This window comes from Periplaneta americana, chromosome 16 (genome assembly GCF_040183065.1).
Source record: "Periplaneta americana isolate PAMFEO1 chromosome 16, P.americana_PAMFEO1_priV1, whole genome shotgun sequence".
In the NCBI taxonomy this organism is placed as follows: domain Eukaryota; kingdom Metazoa; phylum Arthropoda; class Insecta; order Blattodea; family Blattidae; genus Periplaneta; species Periplaneta americana.
The window spans coordinates 11692366-11717996 of NC_091132.1; the positions used below are offsets into that span (position 1 = coordinate 11692366).

Below are 25631 nucleotides of genomic sequence, written 5' to 3' on the forward strand. Positions count from 1 at the left end.
GTAATATAACTGTTTTATAAATTCTAACTTTCAGATTTTTGGACAGCAGACTGGATGATAAGAGCTTCTCAACCGAATAATAACACGCATTTCCCATATTTATTCTGCGTTTAATTTCCTCCCGAGTGTCGTTTATATTTGTTACTGTTGCTCCAAGATATTTGAATTTTTCCACCTCTTCGAAGAATAAATCTCCAATTTTTATATTTCCATTTCGTACAATGTTCTGATCATGAGACATAATCATATACTTTGTCTTTTCGGGATTTACTTCCAAACCGATCACTTTATTTGCTTCAAGTAAAATTTCCGTGTTTTCCCTAATCGTTTGTGGATTTTCTCCTAACATATTCACGTCATCCGCATAGACAAGAAGCTGATGTAACCCATTCAATTCCAAACCCTGCCTGTTATCCTGAACTTTCCTAATGGCATATTCTAAAGCAAAGTTAAAAAGTAAAGGTGATGGTGCATCTCCCTGCTTTAGCCCGCCGTGAATTGGAAAAGTATCAGATAGAAACTGACCTATACGGACTCTGCTGTATGTTTCACTGAGACACATTTTAATTAATCGAACTAGTTTCTTGGGAATACCAAATTCAATAAGAATATCATATAATACTTCCCTCTTAACTGATTACTAGAGAGCGGAATTTTAGGCCCTAAAAAGTGGTATTTTAGGCGCCTAAAATAAGCTCAAACTCCTTTATTTAGGCTCTATAAAATAAAAAATAGGCTTTTTTTTTGTTAAAGAATGGCAATAATATAAGAGTATTTTTCATTCACCAATCACATTTCCATAGTTTGCTTCACAGTAGATGATCAGCACCTATTGTGGCTATTGTGTTGCTTACTGCTGTACTTACAAATGGTGAGGAAAAAGGGGTTGTTATCTGTCTTGGAATGTAACGGAATAGGCTACTTATTCGAGTTCAACTCAGCAAGTTTGTGTTAAATTGCTGACAGACAGAGGAAGATATAATAGTAGTAATAATAATAATAATAATAATAACAACAACAATTTGTCTCGCAGGAGTTATTTTACATGCCAGTAAATCTACTGACATGAGCCTGTCGCATTTAAGCACACTTAAATGCCATTGGCCTGGGCCGGGATCGAACCCGCAACCTCGAGCACATAAGGCAGCGCTATACCGACTACGCCACCCAGGCCCCCTCCCTCTCTCTCTCCACTCCCTCTCTCTCCCTCTCCCTCTCTCTTTTTTTTGTGATAGGAAAGACTAAAGAGGACATGGCAGAGAAACATCTGCTGTATAAAAAGATATAAAGTATAAGCAGATTTTCAGCCTACTCAGTATTTACACCTTAGCTTTAACACTGGAGATAAATACATTGGTTTTAAAGGGAGATAGGTGACTGTGATTTTAAAGTGAGATGGAGATATTAGTTTTAAAGGGAGATTGATACATTTTAAAGCAAGATGGACACTCCGATTTTAAAGGGAGGTAAGTTTGATTTTAAAGTGAGTTGGACACATTGGTTTTTAAGGCAGGTAGATGGATTGATTTTGAAGGAAGATGGACATACCAGTTTTAAAGGAGATGAATGGATTGATTTTAAAGCTGAGATTCCTACGCAGGACACTTTCATTCAAGACCGGTCAGCCTGCATTCCAGGATGACGGCAATCTGCTCTGTTTTAAAGTGTTGCTTAACATCAGGAACAGAAACAAAATATAAAAACGTGCATATTAGAATAAGATTGGGGAAGAAATAAAAACTATTATACTTTACAAATGTTCTTCGATATTCAAGTACAAAAATAATGGTAACATTAAATGTTAGGTGCGCCATCCCTAGTGCCCTCACAGACAGACCGCCAGTGTCTGTAACTCATTTTGAATATATGACAGGGTCACCGCTGAGACATCACAGGACAGTCTCAAGACTTAACACCCACTTTTGCGGACGGAAAATAAATTTCTTCCATTGACTACGCCGACAATTGATCCTCGGACTGTTTATTTAGGAAGTGCATACATTATCCGCATAATCTGAATCAAACCACTACCGTCATCACGAAAAGGGAAATTGACTTTATCGAATGTGGATATGCTGTTTAACTTGCTGTAACATAACATATGAGTTGGCTACACTGATTGTGATTGTGAAATTGTTTGGCGGTGTTATGATTACAGAGGATAAAATGAAAAGGTTTTAAAAAGGGAATATTTTCTGTTGTATCGTACTAGTAAAAGTTGCTTTTATACTAAAATCAGTTATGACATGAAGAATATATTCGGAAATCCATTCATTCAATCCAAGAAGTGCAAGAGACCTGAAATAAGTAATGTTCACGTGGTTTAAAACCTTGCTTTATGTACGTCAATTCCACAATAGTGAATTAACAATAAATGTTGGCAAGGAGATTCGTGCATTTTCTTTCTGTAATCCACGGACGACAATGTTATACCACAGTGTATCTAAGTATTCACAGTCGTATACCTGTATGAGCAGACGATATGGCATGCCTTCGAAGTGGCGTAGAAAATACTCCAGTGTGCCCGTAATGTTGCCATACAATGTTACAAACGACTTCAGAGTTGTTAATAAAGTTATTATGTGTCGACACTTTGTTACGAACTTGGAAGATGTATCGTCTGTGTCGGAATCGCAAATTAGAAAAATATTAAGAACTCACGGTCTTAATATTGTTGATGGGTTTACCTGTTTGACGGCAGACTGTCCTGTATGTTCGCTATACATGAAGAACCAAATCGGAAAAATGTATATTAATAAAGTTACAGGTAATTTGTGTTAATAGTAGACTCACATTTTGTATTATGAAGTTAAAACTTTGATAATAAGTTATGACTGCATTCAGTAGCTTTGTATACCATTGAAATGCAAACTAGACAGGATTCTTCATAAACTTAAGTTTAGTCAAAAAATGTATACAAGAAACGTTATGAATTATTTAGGCTTATTACGGTGAAACTTCGATCCCACTACGCACTACACGAAGAAAAAAAACCCACTTAAATGGGCCTGATTGAAAATAACCTCAAAATTGTAACACAGCTCTCGGGCGCGCTTCCGTACAGGGGCAGTGATCACTGCTATAAACCCATCTAACCCGCCACAAATACATTCGTTCATAACTTATATCCAACTCGTGATTTTCTCCGACATTTTCACACGAAATAATCATGTAACCGAGTGATACCACCATGACGTTGCACTACGTGGGAAAGCACTCCTTTCTTTGGTCTAGATAAGTTAAATGTAGTTGTGTGTCTATCTACCAAAAAGCGTACTTGCGAGGCATACCTATCAAAAGTCTGAATAAGCCAAACCTAACTGCTTGTCACTGATCCTAGACCTTACGAAAACTCTCTATCTAACTTATGTATCAAAAAATATATTTCAAGACATACCAGAAGTCTGAACAAACCAAAACCAGTCACTAATCTTCGGATCTTATGAAAACTCGCTTATTTATTTTTCCAGATATATGTGTACTTATTTGTAAAGTTACATCATCCCTCAATTTAATTTTGTCATGAAATAATTAACGCATCAGAAATCGGATGTCAGTCCCGTGTGTGGTGCATAGTGAGATTGTAGTTTGAATTATATAAATTCAATACATGTTGTATTACCTGTATATTGTAAATTTTTATACTAAACAACAATATAATTTTATTATTTCAACAATTACTCTTCACTTTCTACAATTTAATTCTGCTCCCGTCAACAATGGGATTTGCTCTCCACACAGTAACACAGTATTCGTTATTGCACTCCACAGACGACAATGACAATTTACTTGGATTATTGAGAACAACAATGAACTGTTAATTTTTACTAATGTTCACAAAGCACTATTTACAAATCAGAACTGTCAGTTCTCAGTTCACAGGTCTTCTAGCTCAGTCACTCGAGTTCACAGTATCTCGAACCCCAGACCTTAGAGACAGTCCACTGAACTTCGAACTCAGGTCCCTCCAACTGCGGTCCACTGCACTCACACAAGTCGAACTCCGGTCTCGAAGCTGGCTTCACTGTTACACTGACTGGCTGCTTGCTGTCCACTGCTGTAACAACACTGGCTTACTGACTGATTCAAGTTCACTCGCGTCTTGTATTTATAACTAAACCATAGTTGCGAGAGAGTTCGCGATCTAGAGATTTCCACGCGTGTCCATTCTCGAATCATCCAGATATCTCTCCTCTCTGCCGCGGTCGCTCTCTCCCCACTCCACTCTACTCCCTAAGCCACAGCACATGCCACAGGAAGCAGATGCGCGCGTAACCTCCGCGCCGGCCGACCTTGCACTTCCTTCTCACGTGGCTGTCACAATATTGTATAAAGTTTTAGCGGGACTGACCAGCCACTAGGATTAATCATTACCGGTACAGTTATTGTCCCCATGAAGGATTAAGTTTTATTTATTTATTTTTAAGTTCTGGACTGTTGAATTTTGTAGTGCTCCTTTTAAACAGTCCACGTTTCTGCCTCTATATAGGCTAGAAGTAATTGCTTGGAAGTAATTGGTGTACCTAGTTTTATTTTTAAGCCACCATATCAAATGTGTTGTATTTGTTATAAACTGATAAAAATTTCTTCACGACATTGTAGCATTGGTTCACATTAGCATGTAACTTAACTCTTTTTAAGAATATTTCAGTTTTCTTAATAAATCACAAAATAGGCAGGTAAGTAGACATGCATCGTCATGACCTAGTAGATACATAGGCAGTTCTAATCTTATATGAATTTGAGATTTTATAATTTATGTGGTTATAGGATTTTTTATGTGCCATGAATGCAGACATTCTGGTGCTTGGGACAGTTTGGTAAGACTGCTTACTGAAAGAAAGAAAAACAAGTCGCAGTCAACCAAGGATCTTGAAGTTCTTCTTAAAGAAACCTCACCAGACAGGAAGATGGATGCTATTTGGGGGCAGCTGGAGAAGACAACAAGACTGATATCATCTTTTCCAGATGACGCGATTAAGAATATTTTGAAGACATTTAAACTGCCAGTAAGGTTCGCAGAAAGTGTGTTTGTTTAATGCTGTTTGTGTTGAATGTATGTCCAAGATATTTAGAAACTAGGTTCGAATTGTTGTCGAAATTGTTCAGAAACCCTATATTTCACAACGAGTAATTTTTGGAGCATTGAAAATAACCACAGTTTTTTTTTAATTTTCATGGATATCATGCCATAGTAAATGTGTAATTACCCGAGAAAGCTACCCAAGCAAGGGATATAATAGTTTTTTAAGTCAACAAAAGCATGCAAGATGACTGCTTAGTTGCAATGACTATCATTCCTTCTGCAACCGAACTTTTGGTAGAAAAGCAAATCAAGTTAGATTTTATTAATATAGTACCCATAATTGAACGGGTTACATCAGCTGCTTGTTTATATGGATGATGTGAATATGTTAGGATAAAATCCACAAACGATTAGGGAAAAGACGGGAATGTTACTTGAAGAAAGTAAGGAGGTAGGTTTGGAAGCAAATCCCTAAAAAACAAAGTATATGATTATGTCTCGTGACCAGAACATAGTACGAAATAGAAATATAAAAACTGGAAATTTATCCTTTGAAGAGGTGGAAAAATTCAAATATCTTGGAGCAACAGTAACAAATATAAATGGCACTTGGGAGGAAATTAAACGCAGATCTTGCATGTTTTTTTTTAACATAACCTGTTTCTATAAATGTTCGATACCACAACATTACAGAATCGTATTTAGGTACATTATGCACACCATACTCACATCGAAATTCTTTTTGAACTCGTTTAATACTCTCAAATTTAGCATACCAAAGAACATATTGTAGCCATTTAAATCATGTACGATTTTCATTCTTACCATGTATGGAAACTCCCATCTTTTAAGCATAATATTACCAGCAAGAAATTTCTCGTACTATCATAATAGCTTTATAATAATAAATTAATATTATCCATAGCGAAATGGGTCAGCCTGTATTTATTTATCACTAGGTCTGTGAGAGTTATGATTGGCAAAATGATAGGGAGAAAGATTTACTCCAAATACTTAAGTTTGGTCAAACATCGTTATTTTTCATTGCTCCATAATATTTTTGAAGAGCCTCTTAGTTTAGATACCATTAAATAAATAATTATGTTTCAGGATGTTCAGTCGAAAGTGATTGAGCAGATTGGAATGCGTGTAGATGATGCCAAGTCTGCTATATATATTCCACTGAATAATGCAGAAGGAAAAACAGTGGGATTCAAGATTTTAAGGCTTAACAATGAAATAGAAGAAGAAACAGTTCCTCCAGTAGCTTGCAGTGGAGTAATTCTTCTGCAACATGGTAGAAGTCTGAAGCAAGATACCACAGTAATTGTCTCTAGTGTTGCTGATGCTCTAGCATTGGCGTCGTGCAAAACAGGCCATCAGATTGTTTGTTTGCCTCATGGTAAGTTTATTTAATCTCTTGCTGTTGTATTTATTTTACTTTTTATTAGCCGTTGGAATACAATATTATTAATGGCATGTCAGTTTACATTAATTTAACATTGTTACAATGGATAACATGTTGGAAACAGAATATTTCACAGTCATCTGAATGTAAGATAAGATATCACTCACTTATTAAATGGGACACTAATTAGTTAGAATATAAGTAGTCACTTAGCAAATAGTTTACTTTTTTTACCCAATCATTAGGTTCGTTCCAACAAGCGATTCATGGATCAGTTCATGTACGGTTTCTGTACCATCTTATGCGCATGCGTTAGTTGAGCATCTGCTATGGGATTGAAACTGGACTGGATGTTGTTGGAATGTTTTCGCGGATCGTTTTGTACTAAATCCAGAGATGCTATAACTGTCATCATCTTTGCTAATTGTAGAAAATAGAATTTCAATCATTTTCTATAAAAAAATGACAAAAAATATGGAAGGCAAGAATTCCGCTAATTCAATGTCGTGTACTGGAGGGCTCTCATATAAAAAATAGTTCTTTTTTTTTTAATTATTAATGTATGTACGTTATTTATTATACTTTTAATCAAAGCTGCATGTTGAAAGTGTAATTAACTATTTCAATACCGAAATAATTTCCATTCCCTTTCTTTTTGGCGAAAATTTAAATTAAATCTAGCTTTATTATTCGTCTGCACTGTCACTTTTCATCTTTAACCTCATTGATGTGAACAGTCGATCATGTCTTTCTTCGGTATCCAGGAGACGTCGGTGAGCTTATGCGCATGTGCGTCTCGCGTACTCTTTCGTACATGCCTCAATCCACGGACTATTTCTGACTGTTCCGAACCCGTGTCAAAAGCTTGTTGGAACGCCCGACTGCAGTACATGTTTCCGGTTCAGGACTGGTTCGGATTGTGTTGGAACGCTTTTTCTGTACTGCGCATGCTCACGATGGTTACGGATGGTTCCTGACTGTTGTTGGAACGAACCTATTAATGCATAATACATTAGATCAGTGATTTCCAATTACTTCAGAGTTGCTGATCCCCTTTTTATTTTTAAGCCAATCTAAGAACCCCACACCTTTAAATTTTGATATCCACGTAAAAGTAGGAGTTGAGAGATAGATAGTAATATTAACAACAATTAAATTGAACATATAGTGTAGATATCGTAGGAAAAATCGCACCCTCTTTTTGTTTCGGACAATTCTTTCCACAGACGCCAACTCAGAATCTTCTGTTTACTGCTGGGGATCACTTTGTCTTTATAAAGAACCAGTCTTTAACCACGCTTTCATTTTAACAAGATGTTAAAAACAACTATCTGTATAATTAATATGATAAAAGCATGAACAGGCTGCAAACGCAACAAGTAATGATACTGTATTAAGACAAATGCCACAAGCATTTAAACTTCGATATTACAAATGGCTACTAACTTTGCAGAATTGGCGTTAATGTTGACGTATTTAAATATTCATCAACAGAGTTCAGGACAGTTCAGGACAAAAAAAATAATTTCTAAAATTACTTACATATTAGACTGATAAGTGGCTTACTTGGCGATAATGCAGACTTCCAGCTGCAGTTTGTTTCTATTTTTACTGACAGATGGCTAACGTCACGGCATTCTTCCGCCTATACTATTGAAGAGCTTATAAAATGTTGGCTTTGCAAAATTGAGTGGGTTATAAGTTATGAGATGTAAATAATGCCATGAACTCCCTAAATTTGTTTCACGGACCTCCAGGGGTCTGTGGACCACCAATTAGGAAATAGTGCATTAGATGGTTACTTGTAAATTAGACACTTAGTTTCTTTTAAGAGTTGCACTAATTATTTTTTTCATCATCATCATCATCATCCTTCACGAATTAGGCCTCTGTAGACCTGTTTCGGCCCCATCTAGCAGTCTTCTTAAAGGTCTTCTGTCGACGATGTCCTCTAGGTTTATATTGCATCATAATTTTTGGGATTCTTGAATTTTCCATTCTTCTTACATGATCTAGCCAATTGAATTTGTATCTGCTGATTTTTTCTTCTACTGACTCTACTTCTAATTGTTCTAAAATTTCTTCATTCCTTTTTCGGTCTAAAAGAGTATATCCTGCTGTCCTCCTCAAAAATTTCATTTCCGTTGCTTTGATTCTGTTCATGTCTTTTTTCTTTAATGACCAAATCTCGCTTCCGTATAAAAGGGAGGGTAATGCTAGTGTATTATATATTTTTATTCTTGTAGATTTTTGTACTAATTTAGCTTTTAATGCATTGTTTATTATTCCTAGAATTTGTGTAAATGTGGTAATTTTCTTGTTCACATCTTTTTCATTTTGATAAGATATTTCACAACCCAGATAATTGAAATTTTGCACTTGTTCGAGGCATTGGTTATTGTGTATTATCTTACTTCTGACTGGGTCTTGTCCTAAAAATGCCATTACTTTTGATTTTTGTGCTGAAATTTCCATCCCAAAATTTTTTAATATTTTATTTAATGTATACAATCCTCTTTGTAAATTATCCTCTGAATTGGAAATTATGACTTGATCATCGGCATAGAGTAAGGTATTTAATGTTAGAGCACTGGTTATTTTGATTCCTGATTATTTTTTTATCACATACTATCTGGCAAGCGACTTCCTTTCTTGAGTCTTCATGCTACTTTTCTTCCAGTAGGGTCTCCAGATACACAAAACAAAAGAGAACAGAAAGGCAGTTCACAGAAGAATAAATGATTCAGTTTTAAAACTTTATATCTACATAGTCCTTTGTGCACATTAACATGTGTGTCTAATACACTTTTAACTGGTCCCTCAAACATATTCTTGCTGTATGTCTTAATATGTGGTGGAATTTTATTACATAAATTATTGCCAGCATGTGTAAGGAGCAGTAGCGGCCTGCGGTTACAAAGGTTGGCAGTTCTGCATGAAAAATAGTGTATTTAGCAAACGCATACTGTTTATTGCATCTAAACCAGATAATGCGTGTAATTACAGCCCCTTCTCAAAGTTGACTCTTCACTAGAAATTGTACTTCAACCATCCGCGCGCCCTACCCACACTGTGTGCTACATCTCTCCCACCCGGCACAACTACTCATAATGGAGATGCTCCACATGTTGATACCGGAATGAGCAACCATCAGGAAGTTTCTAACGTTCAAACCATTTTAACTCCTACCGAATTTCGTTATGCCAACTTTTCTAGCCTACACCCGTAGCGGCAAACAGGATTATAAGACATTGAGCTTTGAGTTCTCTGTGTAATTTCTCTTTTAATTTAGAAAACGGTTGGTCGTTTAGGTTTGCATTTCATTCATTTTAATATAAAACATTTCCTTAGACACACTGACTATCACATCACACCACCCACAGTACTTAACACACTGGAACTGTAATGATATACAGTAATCCAGAAGCCTATGTGTTCTAACGCAGGTCATAAAGAGATGAGGATGTTCACGGTTCTTTTGTATATTCGGAGAGAGCTGCTTCGGTTGCAGCTCTAATGCAGTCTTATGGGAGGGTGAAGGAAACCAGTTTTCTGCTACCGACTACCCTACGTTGAGCTTCAGAAACTGCTGATCAGAGATCCGAAAAGTACACTACAGATAAAATTCTCGAACAGTTCAAGGCTCCCACAGACAATAAAATCTCGAATCGAAGGAGAATGAATTGGAAGTATAAATGAAACAATGAACTAGATTACATAAAAGCACGCTTTACATTTTACAGGTCCATGTAAATGGCGGTTCTGCAGCTCTGCAGTTCTTATTGTACAGCCACCCCTGGTAAGGAGTAAGGGTATTAAGACTTAAGAGTATGTCTGTGATAATTCAAATGTCCCTCCTCCCCCCAAATACCACCAGGTTATCACTCGACATTTCTGGTCTTCTCTCTTGGAAATGGCTTATTTATAACCCACTTCTGAGGTTGGGGCGCCTGGAAGGCGGAATTACATTACCCCGATGACATTATGATAGGATGATATAACCAAATCACTCTGTAAATTAAGTGGAAGTTAACTGTGGTTAAATATTTATTTCATTGTGATGGTTTGGTTTCAGGTCTGACCAGCTTACCACAACAAGTCTTACCTTCATTAGAACAGTATAAAAAGCTCGTACTGTGGTTTGGAAATGATGTTGTGTGTTGGGATGCAGCAAGGAATTTTGCTAAGAAGCTTGGTGAAAATAGATGTTATTTTGTTAGACCTACAGAGAAGCAGCCTTCACCTGCACTGGCATTGTTGCAGAATCAGGATCTGAAAGCTATTATAACAGGCGCACAACCTATTTGGCATCAAGCTATAACAACGTTTTCTACCTTAAGACAAGACGTTCTGTCTGATCTTCAGAACAATGATAAAGTGAGTAGGCTATTAAGTTTGTGTTTAAGATTAATTTTCGAGTCAGTATTCCTAAAGTCTGTGTGTTGTATCTTGTCTCACTGTGAAAAGAGAGAGAAAGGAGATATGTCTTACTTCGTCTGTATTGTTATGGCGATGGGGGGAGTGGAGCGATGCCGTCCATCCATCCAGTGGCGGAAGGGACTAGTTGATACATTCTGTAGCGCAAAATAAAATTACAAAATATCTCTCTTCGTACTGTGTAGTTCCGTCACTGAGCTTGTCTTTCAGGAAATTGAAATCCGGTAGACTGTACAATAACAAGGTTTTGAAAGGAATCCTGAAAATTTACAACTCTCCTATAATCTCCACCCTTATTTGAAGGGACTTGGTTGTATTGCTACTGAGACAAGATAAACCTTACCAGGTATAGTCATATGCTTTAAGGGTATAAGAGAGAAGGAATTTTTCTCTTTAAATATAATACAAAGTAATGTAAATGAAACAAAAAGACACACGAATCTGTGTTTAAGTCATTTAAATTAGGATTAGATCAGTTTACATTAAAGTAAATGTGACACCAGGAGAAAATTATTCTGTCAGATTGAGATAGGATTTTGTAATCAGTCGTGAAATATACTGCATACTTTCCATTAATATCTTACATAAGAAAAGAAAGTTACAGAAATTGTGAAAGTTTTCAGAGTTGAATGTAAGACGACGAATATCTGCATGGAAATATCATATGTACTTCGATACATTAAAATATATATATGAATGTATGATGTTACAAAATCACTAAGACAGTGAACACGTGTCTGTCTATGAGGACAGGGAATTCACTTCCAAAACTTATGCACATTGTAATTTTTGTAAACTTCGTCAGAGAAATTGCTTTCCGTCTGTGTTGAGTTTGTTATTGCTTCTTTGCTACATAAGTCTGAAATAAAGTACTGTCAGAAAAAGTATTATAGGGCACTTTAATATGGTTTTTACTGTTAATTTACACCCATGTAATATTTAGACTTACTCGTGGATCATCTGGTATGTGTGTGTTTTTTTTTTCTTTCAGAAAATGTATTTTATTCCTTTTGTACACATTGATTTACTTTTATTTCGCAACCCTTCTTAAAATGGCACCTTGATCCCCCTGGTGGTTGCAATCCCTAGTTTGAGAAACGTAGTTTTAAACTCATTAAAAGAAGAACATTACCGGTACAGTTATTTTAATTTTCTTATTAAAAGAAAAATATTACATTTATCTTAATTTTTCTTCTGTTTATACAGGGTGATTCAGTAAAAGAATGCACAAATTAAACAACATTTTGAGTTATGGAACTTGGGATCTGCGAAGTTAGATGAAGGAGATAGAAGCTTAATCATGTCTATTGCTATCACTTACTATTTTCCATATTATATACATTTATTATTTACATATTTTCTTTACATTTTAAAATTATTTTCATATTGTTTGCAAATCTGAATTAACAACGTACGGTACTATTGTGTACCTCACAACAGGTACTCGAAATGACGGCCACAAACATTCATTGTTTACATTTATTATTTACATATTTTCTTTACATTTTAAAATTATTTTCATATTGTTTGCAAATCTGAATTAACAATGTACGGTACTATTTTGTACCTCACAACAGGTGCTCGAAATGACGGCCACCAACATTCATTGTTTACATTTATTATTTACATATTTTCTTTACATTTTAAAATTATTTTCATATTGTTTGCAAATCTGAATTAACAACGTACGGTACTATTTTGTACCTCACAACAGGTGCTCGAAATGATGGCCACCAACATTCATTGTTTACATTTATTATTTACATATTTTCTTTACATTTTAAAATTATTTTCATATTGTTTGCAAATCTGAATTAACAATGTACGGTACTATTTTGTACCTCACAACAGGTGCTCGAAATGATGGCCACCAACATTCATTGTTTACATTTATTATTTACATATTTTCTTTACATTTTAAAATTATTTTCATATTGTTTGCAAATCTGAATTAACAATGTACGGTACTATTTTGTACCTCACAACAGGTGCTCGAAATGATGGCCACCAACATTCATTGTTTACATTTATTATTTACATATTTTCTTTACATTTTAACATTATTTTCATATTGTTTGCAAATCTGAATTAACAATGTACGGTACTATTTTGTACCTCACAACAGGTGCTCGAAATGACGGCCACAAACATTCATTGTTTACATTTATTATTTACATATTTTCTTTACATTTTAAAATTATTTTCATATTGTTTGCAAATCTGAATTAACAATGTACGGTACTATTTTGTACCTCACAATAGGTGCTCGAAATGATGGCCACCAACATTCATTGTTTACATTTATTATTTACATATTTTCTTTACATTTTAAAATTATTTTCATATTGTTTGCAAATCTGAATTAACAACGTACAGTACTATTTTGTACCTCACAATAGGTGCTCGAAATGATGGCCACCAACATTCATTGTTTACATTTATTATTTACATATTTTCTTTACATTTTAAAATTATTTTCATATTGTTTGCAAATCTGAATTAACAATGTACGGTACTATTTTGTACCTCACAATAGGTGCTCGAAATGATGGCCACCAACATTCATTGTTTACATTTATTATTTACATATTTTCTTTACATTTTAAAATTATTTTCATATTGTTTGCAAATCTGAATTAACAACGTACGGTACTATTTTGTACCTCACAACAGGTGCTCGAAATGACGGCCACCAACATTCATTGTTTACATTTATTATTTACATATTTTCTTTACATTTTAAAATTATTTTCATATTGTTTGCAAATCTGAATTAACAACGTACGGTACTATTTTGTACCTCACAACAGGTGCTCGAAATGATGGCCACCAACATTCATTGTTTACATTTATTATTTACATATTTTCTTTACATTTTAAAATTATTTTCATATTGTTTGCAAATATGAATTAACAATGTACGGTACTATTTTGTACCTCACAACAGGTGCTCGAAATGACGGCCACAAACATTCATTGTTTACATTTATTATTTACATATTTTCTTTACATTTTAAAATTATTTTCATATTGTTTGCAAATCTGAATTAACAACGTACGGTACTATTTTGTACCTCACAACAGGTGCTCTAAATGACGGCCACAAACATTCATTGTTTACATTTATTCTTTACGCGTAGGCAATCCATCATGTTTTGTTTGTTGACCTATCATTCACAAGGTGGTTCTGTCGTATTTTCATAGTCACATTACAAAACATGATCTGAGCCAACAACAGACCCTTTCATATTATTTGAAGAGTTAATTTCATTATCGTAATGTACAGTATGTTGTTAACGGAGATTTGTAAATGATATGAAAATAATTTTAAAATTTAAATGAACGTAAATAATAACTGTAAATAGTAGTTGTAAATAAATGTTGTTGTTTTCTAATGCCAGGCGTTTGACAATAAAGTCATTTGACCTCTTGCACTCCAATACTTTTCAAAGATATTGTCATGGTCAGCCACTGAAGCACAGATTTTGAGTTGTTCCGAATCCATTTCTTGATTTGAATTGCACAATGGACAGTTAGGGGACTGATATATTCCAATTCTATGCAGATGCTTGGCCAAACAGTCATGCAGCTACAGACAATTTGTGTGGTAAATTGGGAATCAACTGTGGTTATGATGCAGAGAGTTCCATTTTTTCCCTTGAGATTGTGTTATCAAATTTTGTTTGTTGAAGTCTAAGTATGTAGATTTAATAAATCTTTTCTCAGAGTAATACGTAGTAACAGGTCGTAAGTAGCAGTGTTGCCCTTCTTTGCTAAAGCATCCGCATTCTCGTTTCCCAGGATTCCACAATGGAATGGTATCCATTGGAATACAATTCTTTTATTGAGTGTTATTAGTTGAGAGAGCATTTTGTTATTTCTGCTGTTTGAGATGAAGGTGTGTATCTAAAGACTATTGATAGAATAGCTGCTTTGGAGTCTGACAATATAACTGCATTTTTAAATTTACTGATGTGGGATAGAAGATTCCTGAGACTTTCACTTATTGCAATGATTTCTCCATCAAAACTTGTTGTTCCATATCCAAGAGATCTATAAAGTGAGAAGAGATAGCACGTAACACCTGCACCTGCACCTTGTTCCCTGGAGATCAAGAATCCGTCGGTGTATAAATGAAGCCAGTTTTGTGGAGGGTACCTAATATTAATTGTCTCTAAAGACAATTGTTTCATTATTTCAGTGTTTACTTCTGATTTCAGTATTTATTGTGTTAAATTTAGATTGTACTCTTTATTTAATAGCCTTAAAGGATTTGATTTAATTTGTAAGTTTTCTTTTAAATTGTGGATGTTGATTTGTAAATAAATGTAAATTAAAAGTATAAATAAATGTAGATAAAATGGAAAACAGTAAGTGATATTAATAGACATGTTTAATCTCATTTCTCCTTAATCTGACTTTGCAGACCCCAAATTCCTATCTCAGAATGTTCCTTAGATTTTAGAACATCTCCTATTTCTTGTTTAATTTGTGCACACTCTTTCTAAAACACCCTGAATATTGCGTGAATTTTTTTGTACGAATACTAAACTTTTTACAGGTACAAGGTGTAAAATGGAAAAGGTATCCAGCTCTCAACAGGATTCTAAAAGGACATCGTCGCGGTGAATTTACAGTTCTCACCGGTCCAACTGGCAGTGGGAAGACTACCTTTATGAGTGAATATTCATTAGATCTAGCAGTGCAAGGTGTGAACACGTTATGGGGGAGTTTCGAGATTCGAAATGCTAGACTGGCTCGCACCATGCTCCAGCAAATGGCAGGAATACCACTAGACTCTCACTTAGATCAGTTTGACAACTGGGCCGACAAATTCGAACGTCTTCCACTGTATTTCATGACTTTCCACGGTCAGCAGCCTATTAAGGTGGTGATGGAAGCTGTGGAACACGCTGCCTACGTGCACGATATTGCTCACGTGATAATTGATAATGTGCAGTTCATGATTGGGGTCTCAGATGATGCCAGGCACGTTGACAGATTTTGGAAACAGGATGCCATAGTAGCAGGCTTTCGTACCTTTGCTACAAAAACGAACTGCCATGTTACTTTAGTAATACACCCAAGAAAGGAGAGGGATGTGGAAGATCTTACTATTAACTCCATTTTCGGTGGTGCAAAAGCTACGCAGGAAGCTGATAATATTCTTATAATTCAAGATAAACGTTTAACATCTGTACGAGGCAAGAAGTATTTACAGGTAAGATTTATTTTACTTTTAATTTAAAGAGGAAAATCATTTTATTACCAGACTTAGAATGTATGATGAACTAAGATATGGCCTGTAAACAATGCTCTGGATGGAGAAAGAATAACCTTTTAAATTGGCTATTATATTAACATGGAGTATGCTTATAAACTGTGTAGATACAGAGCAGTCCATATAAACCTTTACCATTTTAATGAGTTATAATTTCTCTTTGAGAGTTACTATTAACTTGAAATTGAATATTATGAGCTCTGTGGTTTTGAGAGAATTTATATTGATAATCCTGGCACAGTAATTGCCGTCCATTGTTGATCTTGGCTATTATTGCAGAATGTATGTAGTGATTAGTTCACCATAATATTGCAACATGCAATACTCGCTTCGTGTTTTTGTGCTGAAAACGTTGGGGAGACTGTTATACTACAGTCTAATATATACAGTTACGAAGCTTGAGTTGTGAGGGTGCTAGGAACAATAGACTGTGCCGGTACTATTTCGCATTGTCTGTGAAGAGGCGATAGTAGCGATCCTAGTGGTTAGCTACTATCTATGGATGCATATTTACTACGTATTGAGCTTAGTGACTGTATATACTAGACTGTACTCATACCTTAAATCACTTTTCACATTTTATTTTTTTTTTAATTTTGGAAAATGAAATTTTTTAAATGAAAGAATGCTTGAAATAATTATTTATTGAAGATTCCTTTACAACTTCATACAGGTATTTTCCTGTTCTACACATCTATTAAGGATGAAAAAAAAAAAATTAAAGGATTTGTAAAGTGTTCCATGGTACATGTTCGTGAACCTTTGATCATACTCTCGTGTACTTTAGAACATTGGAACAGAGGGAATATAGGAGGAAATGTAGCCGTAAAAACTCACAATCATTTAAAAAGTGTATTTGCCATCATTTTCAGGCTTTCCTGATTGAGATTTTATTTCCTGGAGGAACATAACTGCTTCAACAGCTTTCTACAAGGCATCCGGACCAATTGGGGTCCTCTTAATTGCACGCACGCACACACACACACACACACACACACACGCACGCGACCCCCCCCCCCCACTCTCTTTCTCTCTCTCCCCCTCTCTCATGCTACCCTTAATAATATGCCTGTTGTACTTCATTTCCTTGAATTATCATTTACAGGATGCACAAAAATTAATTCATATACTGTGCATCAAGGTAAATTGTTTTTTTTTTTTTTTGCATTGCACAGAAAAACATCTTTTTTATAGTCTGAAAAAATTATATGTTACTAGTGGCATTTATTTTCTGCATTAATTTTCTTGCAGTGGTTATGATGTGCATTAAAATTCAAGTTCTTTGTTTTATGATTGGGATAACATACTTCTCATCAAGCAGTCGATTATTTAGAACTAATTAAACAAAAGTTCTTTAAGATTACACCATTTAATGATTATTTTGTACACATCCTAACCTACAAACATCCAAACCCATAAAATCATAGAACCACCAACTAGTTAAACATTCCATGCAGTTATGGGGTTCTGTCTGCAAATTCCCTGCCATTTTTTTAGGTAGTGGTGACTCTGATATAACAGCTGGTTCAGTCTGCCTATACTGTAAAGTAGGTAGCATTTAGCCTACAATGGTAACTTTCCTGCTTGCTTCTTCTGCTCTCAGATCCCTTAATGTAATGCATATATTTCTGTTAAAATATATATTATTTTAATGTACCGAAGTACATATGACATTTCCATGCAGATATTCTGCGTCATCATACGATGAAAGAGTCCTATGTTCATAGACATCTATGGCATAGTGCAGAGGGCGGCCACTAGAGGGAACCCAAGAGTTGGATCTTAAACTGAGACGATTCTGTCCGACACCGAGATGGGTATCTGATGTGGCTTAGTGGATAAAGCATCAGCACGTAGAGCTGAAAACCCGGGTTCAAATCCCGGTGCTGGAGGGAATTTTTCTTTATTCCATTACTCTTTCATTGTAAGATGACGCAGAATATCTGCATGGAAATATCATATGTACTTCGGTACATTAAAATAATATATATATGATATGCGTAAATCACTTCGTGGTTTAAGACGGCGCTTATTCCGCCGGATCCCGGCCAACTAGTCACTCATTACGAGTGCACCTCAGCACATGTGTGGACTTTGGTCCTAGGTTCATAAATATCTATGATGTAGTGCAGAGGGCGGCCACTAGAGGGAACCCAAGAGTTGGAACTTAAACTGAGACGATTCCGTCCGACACCAGGATGGGTATTCTGTGTGGCTTAGTGGATAAAGCATCAGCACGTAGAGCTGAAAACCCAGGTTCAAATCGCGATGCCGGAGAGAATTTTTCTCCGTTCCATTACTCTTTCATCATATGATGACGCAGAATATCTGCATGGAAATATCATATGTACTTCGGTACATTAAAATAATATATATGATATGCGTAAATCACTTCGTGATTTAAGACGGCACCTATTCCGTCGGATCCTGGCCAACTAGTCACTCATAACGAGTGCACCTCAGCACATGTGTGGACTTCAGTCCTACGTTCATAGACATCTATGACGTAGTGCAGAGGACGGCCACTAGGGGGAACCCAAGAGTTGGAACTTAAACTGAGACGATTCTGTCCGACACCGAGATGGGTATCCGGTGTGGCTTAGTGGATAAAGCATCAGCATGTAGAGCTGAAAACCCGGGTTCAAATCGTGGTGCCGGAGAGAATTTTTCTCCTTTCCATTACTCTTTCATCGTATTTCTGTTAAAAGATTTAATATGCAATTACTGTTTCAGATTGCTAAAAATCGCTACAGTGGAGATCTGGGTGTCATGCCATTGGAATTTGATAAAGACAGTCTTAGTTATGGACAGAGGAAAAAGAAGCCTGCTGACGAAGGTGAACCTCGGCCTCAGAATGACAGTTGATTTGTATTTTAGTGATGATTAATCATTGAATTAAGACTATAACACAGCCACTGAAACTAACCTAGTGAGGTCAGAAAGTTAATGCTGTCGATGAACATTTTGGTTTAAGAGAATTGGAAAATATGGTACAATTTGATACTGATGCAGTAGCTCTAGCCAGAAGTGATAGCAGGCTGGAGAAGTGTCTCTATCACCTTTTCCTTTCGTATCTTTCATCAGCTCTGCACCCAATCAAATTTACTCTTTTCATTTGGACTTCACCCGTTTCATGGCAAGACCCAAGAGATCCAGGATCAAGTTCCAGGCACTGTTTGTGCGGATTGTGTCATAATGGCCTGGATTACTTCTTTTCAGCAAATTTTTATAAATGATCTTGCCTGTGTAGGCCTTTCATGGAAAATCTTACAGCGTGTTTCATAAAGATTTGAGGAATTACAAAACTTCATTGCAACTAAACTATTCAACTTAAGTTAATAAAACCAGTCCAGAATGAACGAGGAATTCAAACAAATTGTGTTGACACCTACAAATATTCATTGTATGTACCACGATAGTCTAGTTCTTGCCACACTCGCATCAGCATGGACCTGTTGATAGTGTAAACCACTGTGATGATACGCTCCCTTAGGTCTGTGACTTTACTCGACATTGATGGGATGAATACCCTGTCTTTGATATAACTAAAAAAAAAAAAAGAAGTCACTGTGTGAAGTCCGGTGATCTTGGGGGCCGCAACGCACGTCCTATCCAACATTTTAGCAGCACTGTGTCCAGGTTGATGGGCGACCAGGTGATTTTTTTTTTTTTTTGCACAGAAAACCTGTTTCTTTAAATTGTTTGTACCAAGCACGAATTGAATTGCCACTAGGTGATTTCTTTTCGAATTCTCTATGAAATGCACGTTGGACAATATGACTGATCTAGTAGTGTGAGATTCTAAAACACAACGATTTTTTCACACGTGTAGCTGCCATTGTACAACAGTAAGTAATACGAGCTGAAACTGAACAACAGTGGAATACAAGTTTCAGCTGCAGCTGAACAAAACAAAATGGCCTAGTGGTAGGAATTTGAAATCTTGGCTTAAAAAAACATACACGCACAATCTAAGTTCCTTGTTCGTTCTTGAGTGGTTTCATTAACGTAAATTCAAAAGTTTACTTGGAATAAAGTTGTTTTTTAGCCCCTCAAAACTTCATGAAACATTGTGTATTGTCATAATTGTAAATGGTTTTGGGCGAAATCTTTGTCAGTGGTGATTAATAGAGAACAGACAGTGCACTCACCATTTCTGTTTAGTCACAACATATTTCACAGTGGCTCTGTTATAGTCGTGAGTATGGAAATTCTATTCTTGCGTGTATGTGTATGTAGTATGAGTTTGTATTTAAATATTTTATGATGTACAGTCTTAGAAAAAGTTTTGTTGCACAGATACGTTATAATTCCCAGAAAGAAGACGGTGCGCATGATTAGACATACAATGAAACAAAACTAATTTTATTACCTCAACTACAATCTGTACGAAACTAGAAAGATATTGAGAGTTCAATGGCTTCAAGACATCACCATGGTAACTGCTGAAACCAGCCAATCAGGACGGCGTTGCTGACTGTTTCACAGCGAGCACGCAATAGCCAGCTGTTTTGTTCGGAAAAGTTCAGTCTTCGTTACTGTGTCACAGCAAGTACTGGTGTTCTGTTGTGGCTGTTGTTTCCGTAATATTCTGTCGGCATGTATATTTATATTACTATGTTAAAAAAAAGATGCGGAATCTTCCATGGCAGTGTTTCTTCTCTGCACGGTATGGTAAAGAATTTAGGTTTTAAATATAAAATTCAATGGCCGCAAGATCTTAATGGAGATAATTGACACTATCTTGTTGTTTCTCATCATTCCTCGTGGTTCTGTAAAACAAGCTTTTACTTAAGTATACATCAGAAAGTCAACAATACATTGCCTGCGTGAATTTTCTAAAATCATTGTCCATATTTTGAGTAATGCAAATTTCATTTAGCGATATTATTGCGAAGGGATTAATTTGTTATTCACCTTGTAGGATCGTCAGAAATAGGATCACTATCATCTTTCGCCCTATTTAAGTCGAGATTAAATGAAATAGGCCTAATTGATTTGCGTCATTATTACTGATACTAATATCTGAGACACCTGACTCAGATGAGCCACACGCCCCACTATTTTCTGTACTGTTCGTCACATTATGACACTCAGATTTATGTAGGCAGACACTTCTCCACGAGACATTATTAGCTGGTGTAAGGTAGTCTGTAGTCCATGGAGCTAAGCATTGTATCTTTCCTTTATAACTTCAGATTTAAATAATAATCAGTGGCGGCAAGCCCATGAAAGGGCCAAGACTGACCAGCGGCTGCTGGCCTCACGGCCACATGCCGAAGCAGAGGTGGACGATCATCCAACCAGAATGGAGGTATCGTGTGGTTAGCACGATGAGCCCCCAGCCGTTATAGCTGGTTTGCGTTACCGGATTTCGCTACCTATCATAGCTCCCCAAGTGCATCATGATGCTGGGTGGGCACCAGTCCCATACACTGGGTGAAATTTCATGAGAAAATTTCTTCCCCTGTGAGGATTCGAACCAGCGCGCATTCCGTAACGCGAGTCCCAGGCAGGATGCCTTAAGGCTCATTCACAATGAAAATTAAACATAATGTAAACTTTAACTTAATGTTACAGTAAAATCAAGAAGTCATACCATCATTCACGATGGGAACATAAACATAACAGCAAACATACTAGGTAACCATGGAAACATAACAACGACGTCATTTCCTCATATTCTGTCGTATACTTCAGCGCTCCACGATTGTGTTCTGTTTGCAATTCACGTAAGCATAAGCATGAAAGTTTGGAGTTTGCAAACTTTCATGTTAACGTCTTATGGTAATGTTTATGTCAATGCTTATGTGAATCATTGTGAATGATCCCATTTGGTAGCCTAGGCGCAAACTTCTGTGTTTATGTTACGGTTATGTTTAATTTTCATTGTGAATGGGCCTTTAGACCGCGATGCCACAGTGAGGGACTTAACTTCAAATTTACAGCATGAAATCTTGATTACGGTTTATACACATCATTTACAACTGTAACATATTCACATTCACTCTTCAATAGTAATAATAATAATATATTATTATTATTATTATTATTATTATTATTATTATTATTATTATTATTATATTTGTCTAGTCAGAGGCCGTATGATACAAATTTACGAGTTTGCGTCAGCTGCGCAGTTCTGACACAGCAGTCAGGCTGCCTTTCCACGTATGAGAGAGAGAACTGTCAATACCTTTCTAGTTTTGTATAGATTATAGTTCTTCTCTTGTGAACCAGGTCGCTTGTCCTCTGACATGTGCACTGCCTTTTTTTCTGGGATTTGTAAAGCATCTGTGTGACAAAACTTTTTCTAAGACTGTACACTGCTCAAAAAATAAATTTAGGTACTCCTTTAGATATTCATAACTTTATTTGTTAATACAAATATTGAAATTAAAATCGAAATAATATGAAAAATCCTTTTATTTTCCATAAAAAAAATTGTAAAAATCTCACTTCTATCCCGTAAAGAAGAAGGGATATTTTCATATTATTTCTGTTTGAATTTCAATATTTATGTTAAAACATGTATAAAGTTATGAATGTATACAGGACTGATTACATTTATAGTCGGAGCAGTGTAGAAGTGAACTAATGCTTCCAGTGACTAAATTACAGCATTGAAGACTCCTACAGGTATATGTGGCATAAAATTTATCACATGTCAATACAGTAGATTTGAAGATCAACTGTATGGTGCTTTGAAGAGTCTCATAACTCTGTATTTAGTCGAGGTTTATGATGATGCAACTGATAGTGTTTCATACGAAAATACAATTGAGTATTTTAACATTCAGAAATATATTTTTTAGAACACAATTTGCTATTGACTGTGACACTATGTTTCAAATGTGCCAGTTTATTGCTGTTGTCATTTGTTAAATGACTTTGATTAAAGTAAATGTTACAGATTCATTTATTTAATTCTCTCCCGTCTTCCTGGTTACTGTCATCCTGTTTGTTCCTCAATAAGTCTTCCTGAATCATATTTTCGTGATTTTGCATACAAAATAATATTTAAATACTTTAAGATTTGCGAAACCCCTAGAACTATATAATGGATATAGTTGTCAAGTTCTTCACAACGGGAAACTTTCTCAGTCTATTCCTGTAAAGAGTGGTGTGTGCCAAGGATGTGTCCTATGTCCAATATTATATATACTGGTGTTAGATGATATAATGAACTCAGTAACCATAGACCGTGTGAGGGGTATTAGGTGGAACATGTTTGAGAGTCTTGAGGGTTTGGAATATGCTGATGATATTTGTCTTCTATCTTAATGTTTCGATCATATGCAAGACAAAGTTAATAGTTTGCAATCAAATTCAAATTTAGCAGGTCTTAAAATTAATATAAAGAAAACCAAAGAGCTCCAGATAAATTTGAGAATGCCAAGACAGCTTTTGGTTGGTAAGCAAGTAATAGAACCTGTGAACTCATTTACTTATCTTGGAAGTATAATCACTTTTTTTTTTTTTAGTAGGTTATTTTACGACGCTTTTTCAACATCTTAGGTTATTTAGCATCTGAATGAGATGAAGGTGATAATGCCGGTGAAATGAGTCCGGGGTCCAACACCGAAAGTTACCCAGCATTTGCTCATATTGGGTTGAGGGAAAACCCCGGAAAAAACCTCAACCAGATAACTTGCCCCGACTGGCAATCGAACCCAGGCCACCTGGTTTTGCGGCTAGATGCGCTAACCGTTACTCCACAGGTGTGGACTATAATCACTCAATCGGGAGAATGTTATAAACAGAATTAAGAGAGCGAATGCTATATTTGTACAACTTTACCTTGTCTGGAGAAATATATCTCCACAAACAGCAAATTAAAAATTTTTAGAAGTAATGTTAAAGCCGTTCTTCTTTATGGATCAGAGACTTGGTTCTCAAAGAAAGCAATCAATGCAAAATTGCAAACCTCTGTCAATAGATGTCTGCAAAGAATTTTGAACATTTTTTGGCCAGTAATAATAAGTAATAAAATCTATGGGGATTGGCAGATGAAGATCCAATTGAAGTACAAATCAGGCTATTGAAAAACAGGCATTAGAGGGAAGCCCGAACAGTGGGTCGCCCAAGAGGCACATGGAGGAGATCTATGAGAGAAGAGGTTGAGAGCACTGGAAGAGTGTGGAATGAGGTCAAGGCTATTGCTGCCAATTGTGTCCGATGGAGATGTCTCATTGATGCCCTATGCTCCACCAGGGAGTGAAAGGACCTACTACTAGGATTTGTTACGGTTGCATGGAACACACTTTGATAAATGCTGCTATAGAACAACCATATTTACTTTTCTTTGCATTCCTACAAATTTGCATCATTCTTAATAAAGTCATAAAAACACTTACAATTTACACTGTAATTTAATGTAATTTGCAGAGACCGGAAGTTTAGGCGTTATGAATCATTAAAATAGGCAGGCAAAAAGGCATCATAAATAGCTAAAATAGGCAGGCAAAAAGGCATTATAAATAGCTAAAATACGCAATAAAAGGCAATTATAGAAACCTTGCACTAGACCCACAACCTTGCATTTTCCACAAAGTGATTTCAACAGCAAGAAAAGCTTTACATAAGTCGAATGCAAATTGAGATTTTCGACTCGATGTTGCAATTACTGTTGGAAGCAAAGAAATCTTCTTCCCAGTAACATTGGATAGTGCATTTTTGTGTTTGGTTGTACTGATATGTTGCGATATGAAATATTTAGCTAGTTACAACAACGTCGCAATGAAAACTGAAAGAAAAATAACAGATCCGCACTCATTGTTGCCTTGTCAAATAAACACAAGCGATAATTAAAACTCTTACTGTTACATATTTTTGCACGCAGCACTCATTGTTGCAAAGAGAATATGAACTAACTGAAAGACAAAAATATACATTCGGTGAAGTCACTTTCATTGTAGCGGTTATAGAAATAAATTGAAATATACCTGTTGACAATTTTTAATAATAAATTAATAAATAATAGATAAATAATCAAATAAAGGCAAAAAAAAAAGCATTTATCTTGTAAATTAGGCATTTATATTAAAAAAGTCAGAAAAGGGCAACATAAAACTGTAACATTTCAATCACAAAGGTATAATTCGTACAGATTTACTTTCAAAATGAAGATAGGCTAGATTTAACACATTTAAAAAGGCATTCTGCCAAAGTTCTGGTCTCTGGTAATTTGAATTTCAGACTTTATCAGACTCATACAAGTTTTTACCCCTTTTAGTGTTCCACTTTGTATTTAAAATTGAAAATATACTCTCTACATAGGCATTTAAGCTTAGAATGCTTAAAAAAAAACAAGAGGAAATATGGGATTTTTTAATACCTGTACCCAGTACGACCATCATAATGGATGAGGTTGGATAGAGTTTGATGTAGGGCTGCATTTATGAGAAGTCTATCGAGTTAGCTCTGTGGTAACACGTCTGCCTCCAGACTAACTGGCCCGGGATCGATTCCTGGCGGAG

At 35.8% G+C, this 25631-nt stretch overlaps 1 protein-coding gene across 2 annotated transcripts; it reads left to right on the forward strand.

The window, feature by feature from the left end:
- The first annotated feature begins 2098 nt into the window (after positions 1-2098).
- mtDNA-helicase (mitochondrial DNA helicase) lies at positions 2099-23066 on the forward strand. Of its 2 annotated transcripts, XM_069812740.1 has the most exons (6): positions 2099-2767; positions 4771-5009; positions 6137-6428; positions 10510-10811; positions 15433-16092; positions 18886-23066. In XM_069812740.1, the coding sequence occupies exons 1-6, from the start codon at positions 2311-2313 to the stop codon at positions 19015-19017; spliced, it is 2082 nt and encodes a 693-aa protein (XP_069668841.1). In that variant the 5' UTR covers positions 2099-2310; the 3' UTR covers positions 19018-23066. The 2 variants fall into 2 exon arrangements, with proteins under 2 accessions (XP_069668841.1, XP_069668842.1); XM_069812741.1 differs by lacking the exon at positions 4771-5009.
- Positions 23067-25631: the final 2565 nt, after the last annotated feature.

Excerpts from the sequence above, each read along its gene's own strand:
- mtDNA-helicase (XM_069812740.1), top strand. The coding sequence starts at position 2,311 with ATGTTCACGTGGTTTAAAACCTTGCTTTATGTACGTCAATTCCACAAT. Across the intron at positions 2,768-4,770 it reads GTATATTAATAAAGTTACAG|GATTTTTTATGTGCCATGAA; the intron begins GTAATTTGTGTT and ends ATGTGGTTATAG. Across the intron at positions 6,429-10,509 it reads GATTGTTTGTTTGCCTCATG|GTCTGACCAGCTTACCACAA; the intron begins GTAAGTTTATTT and ends GTTTGGTTTCAG.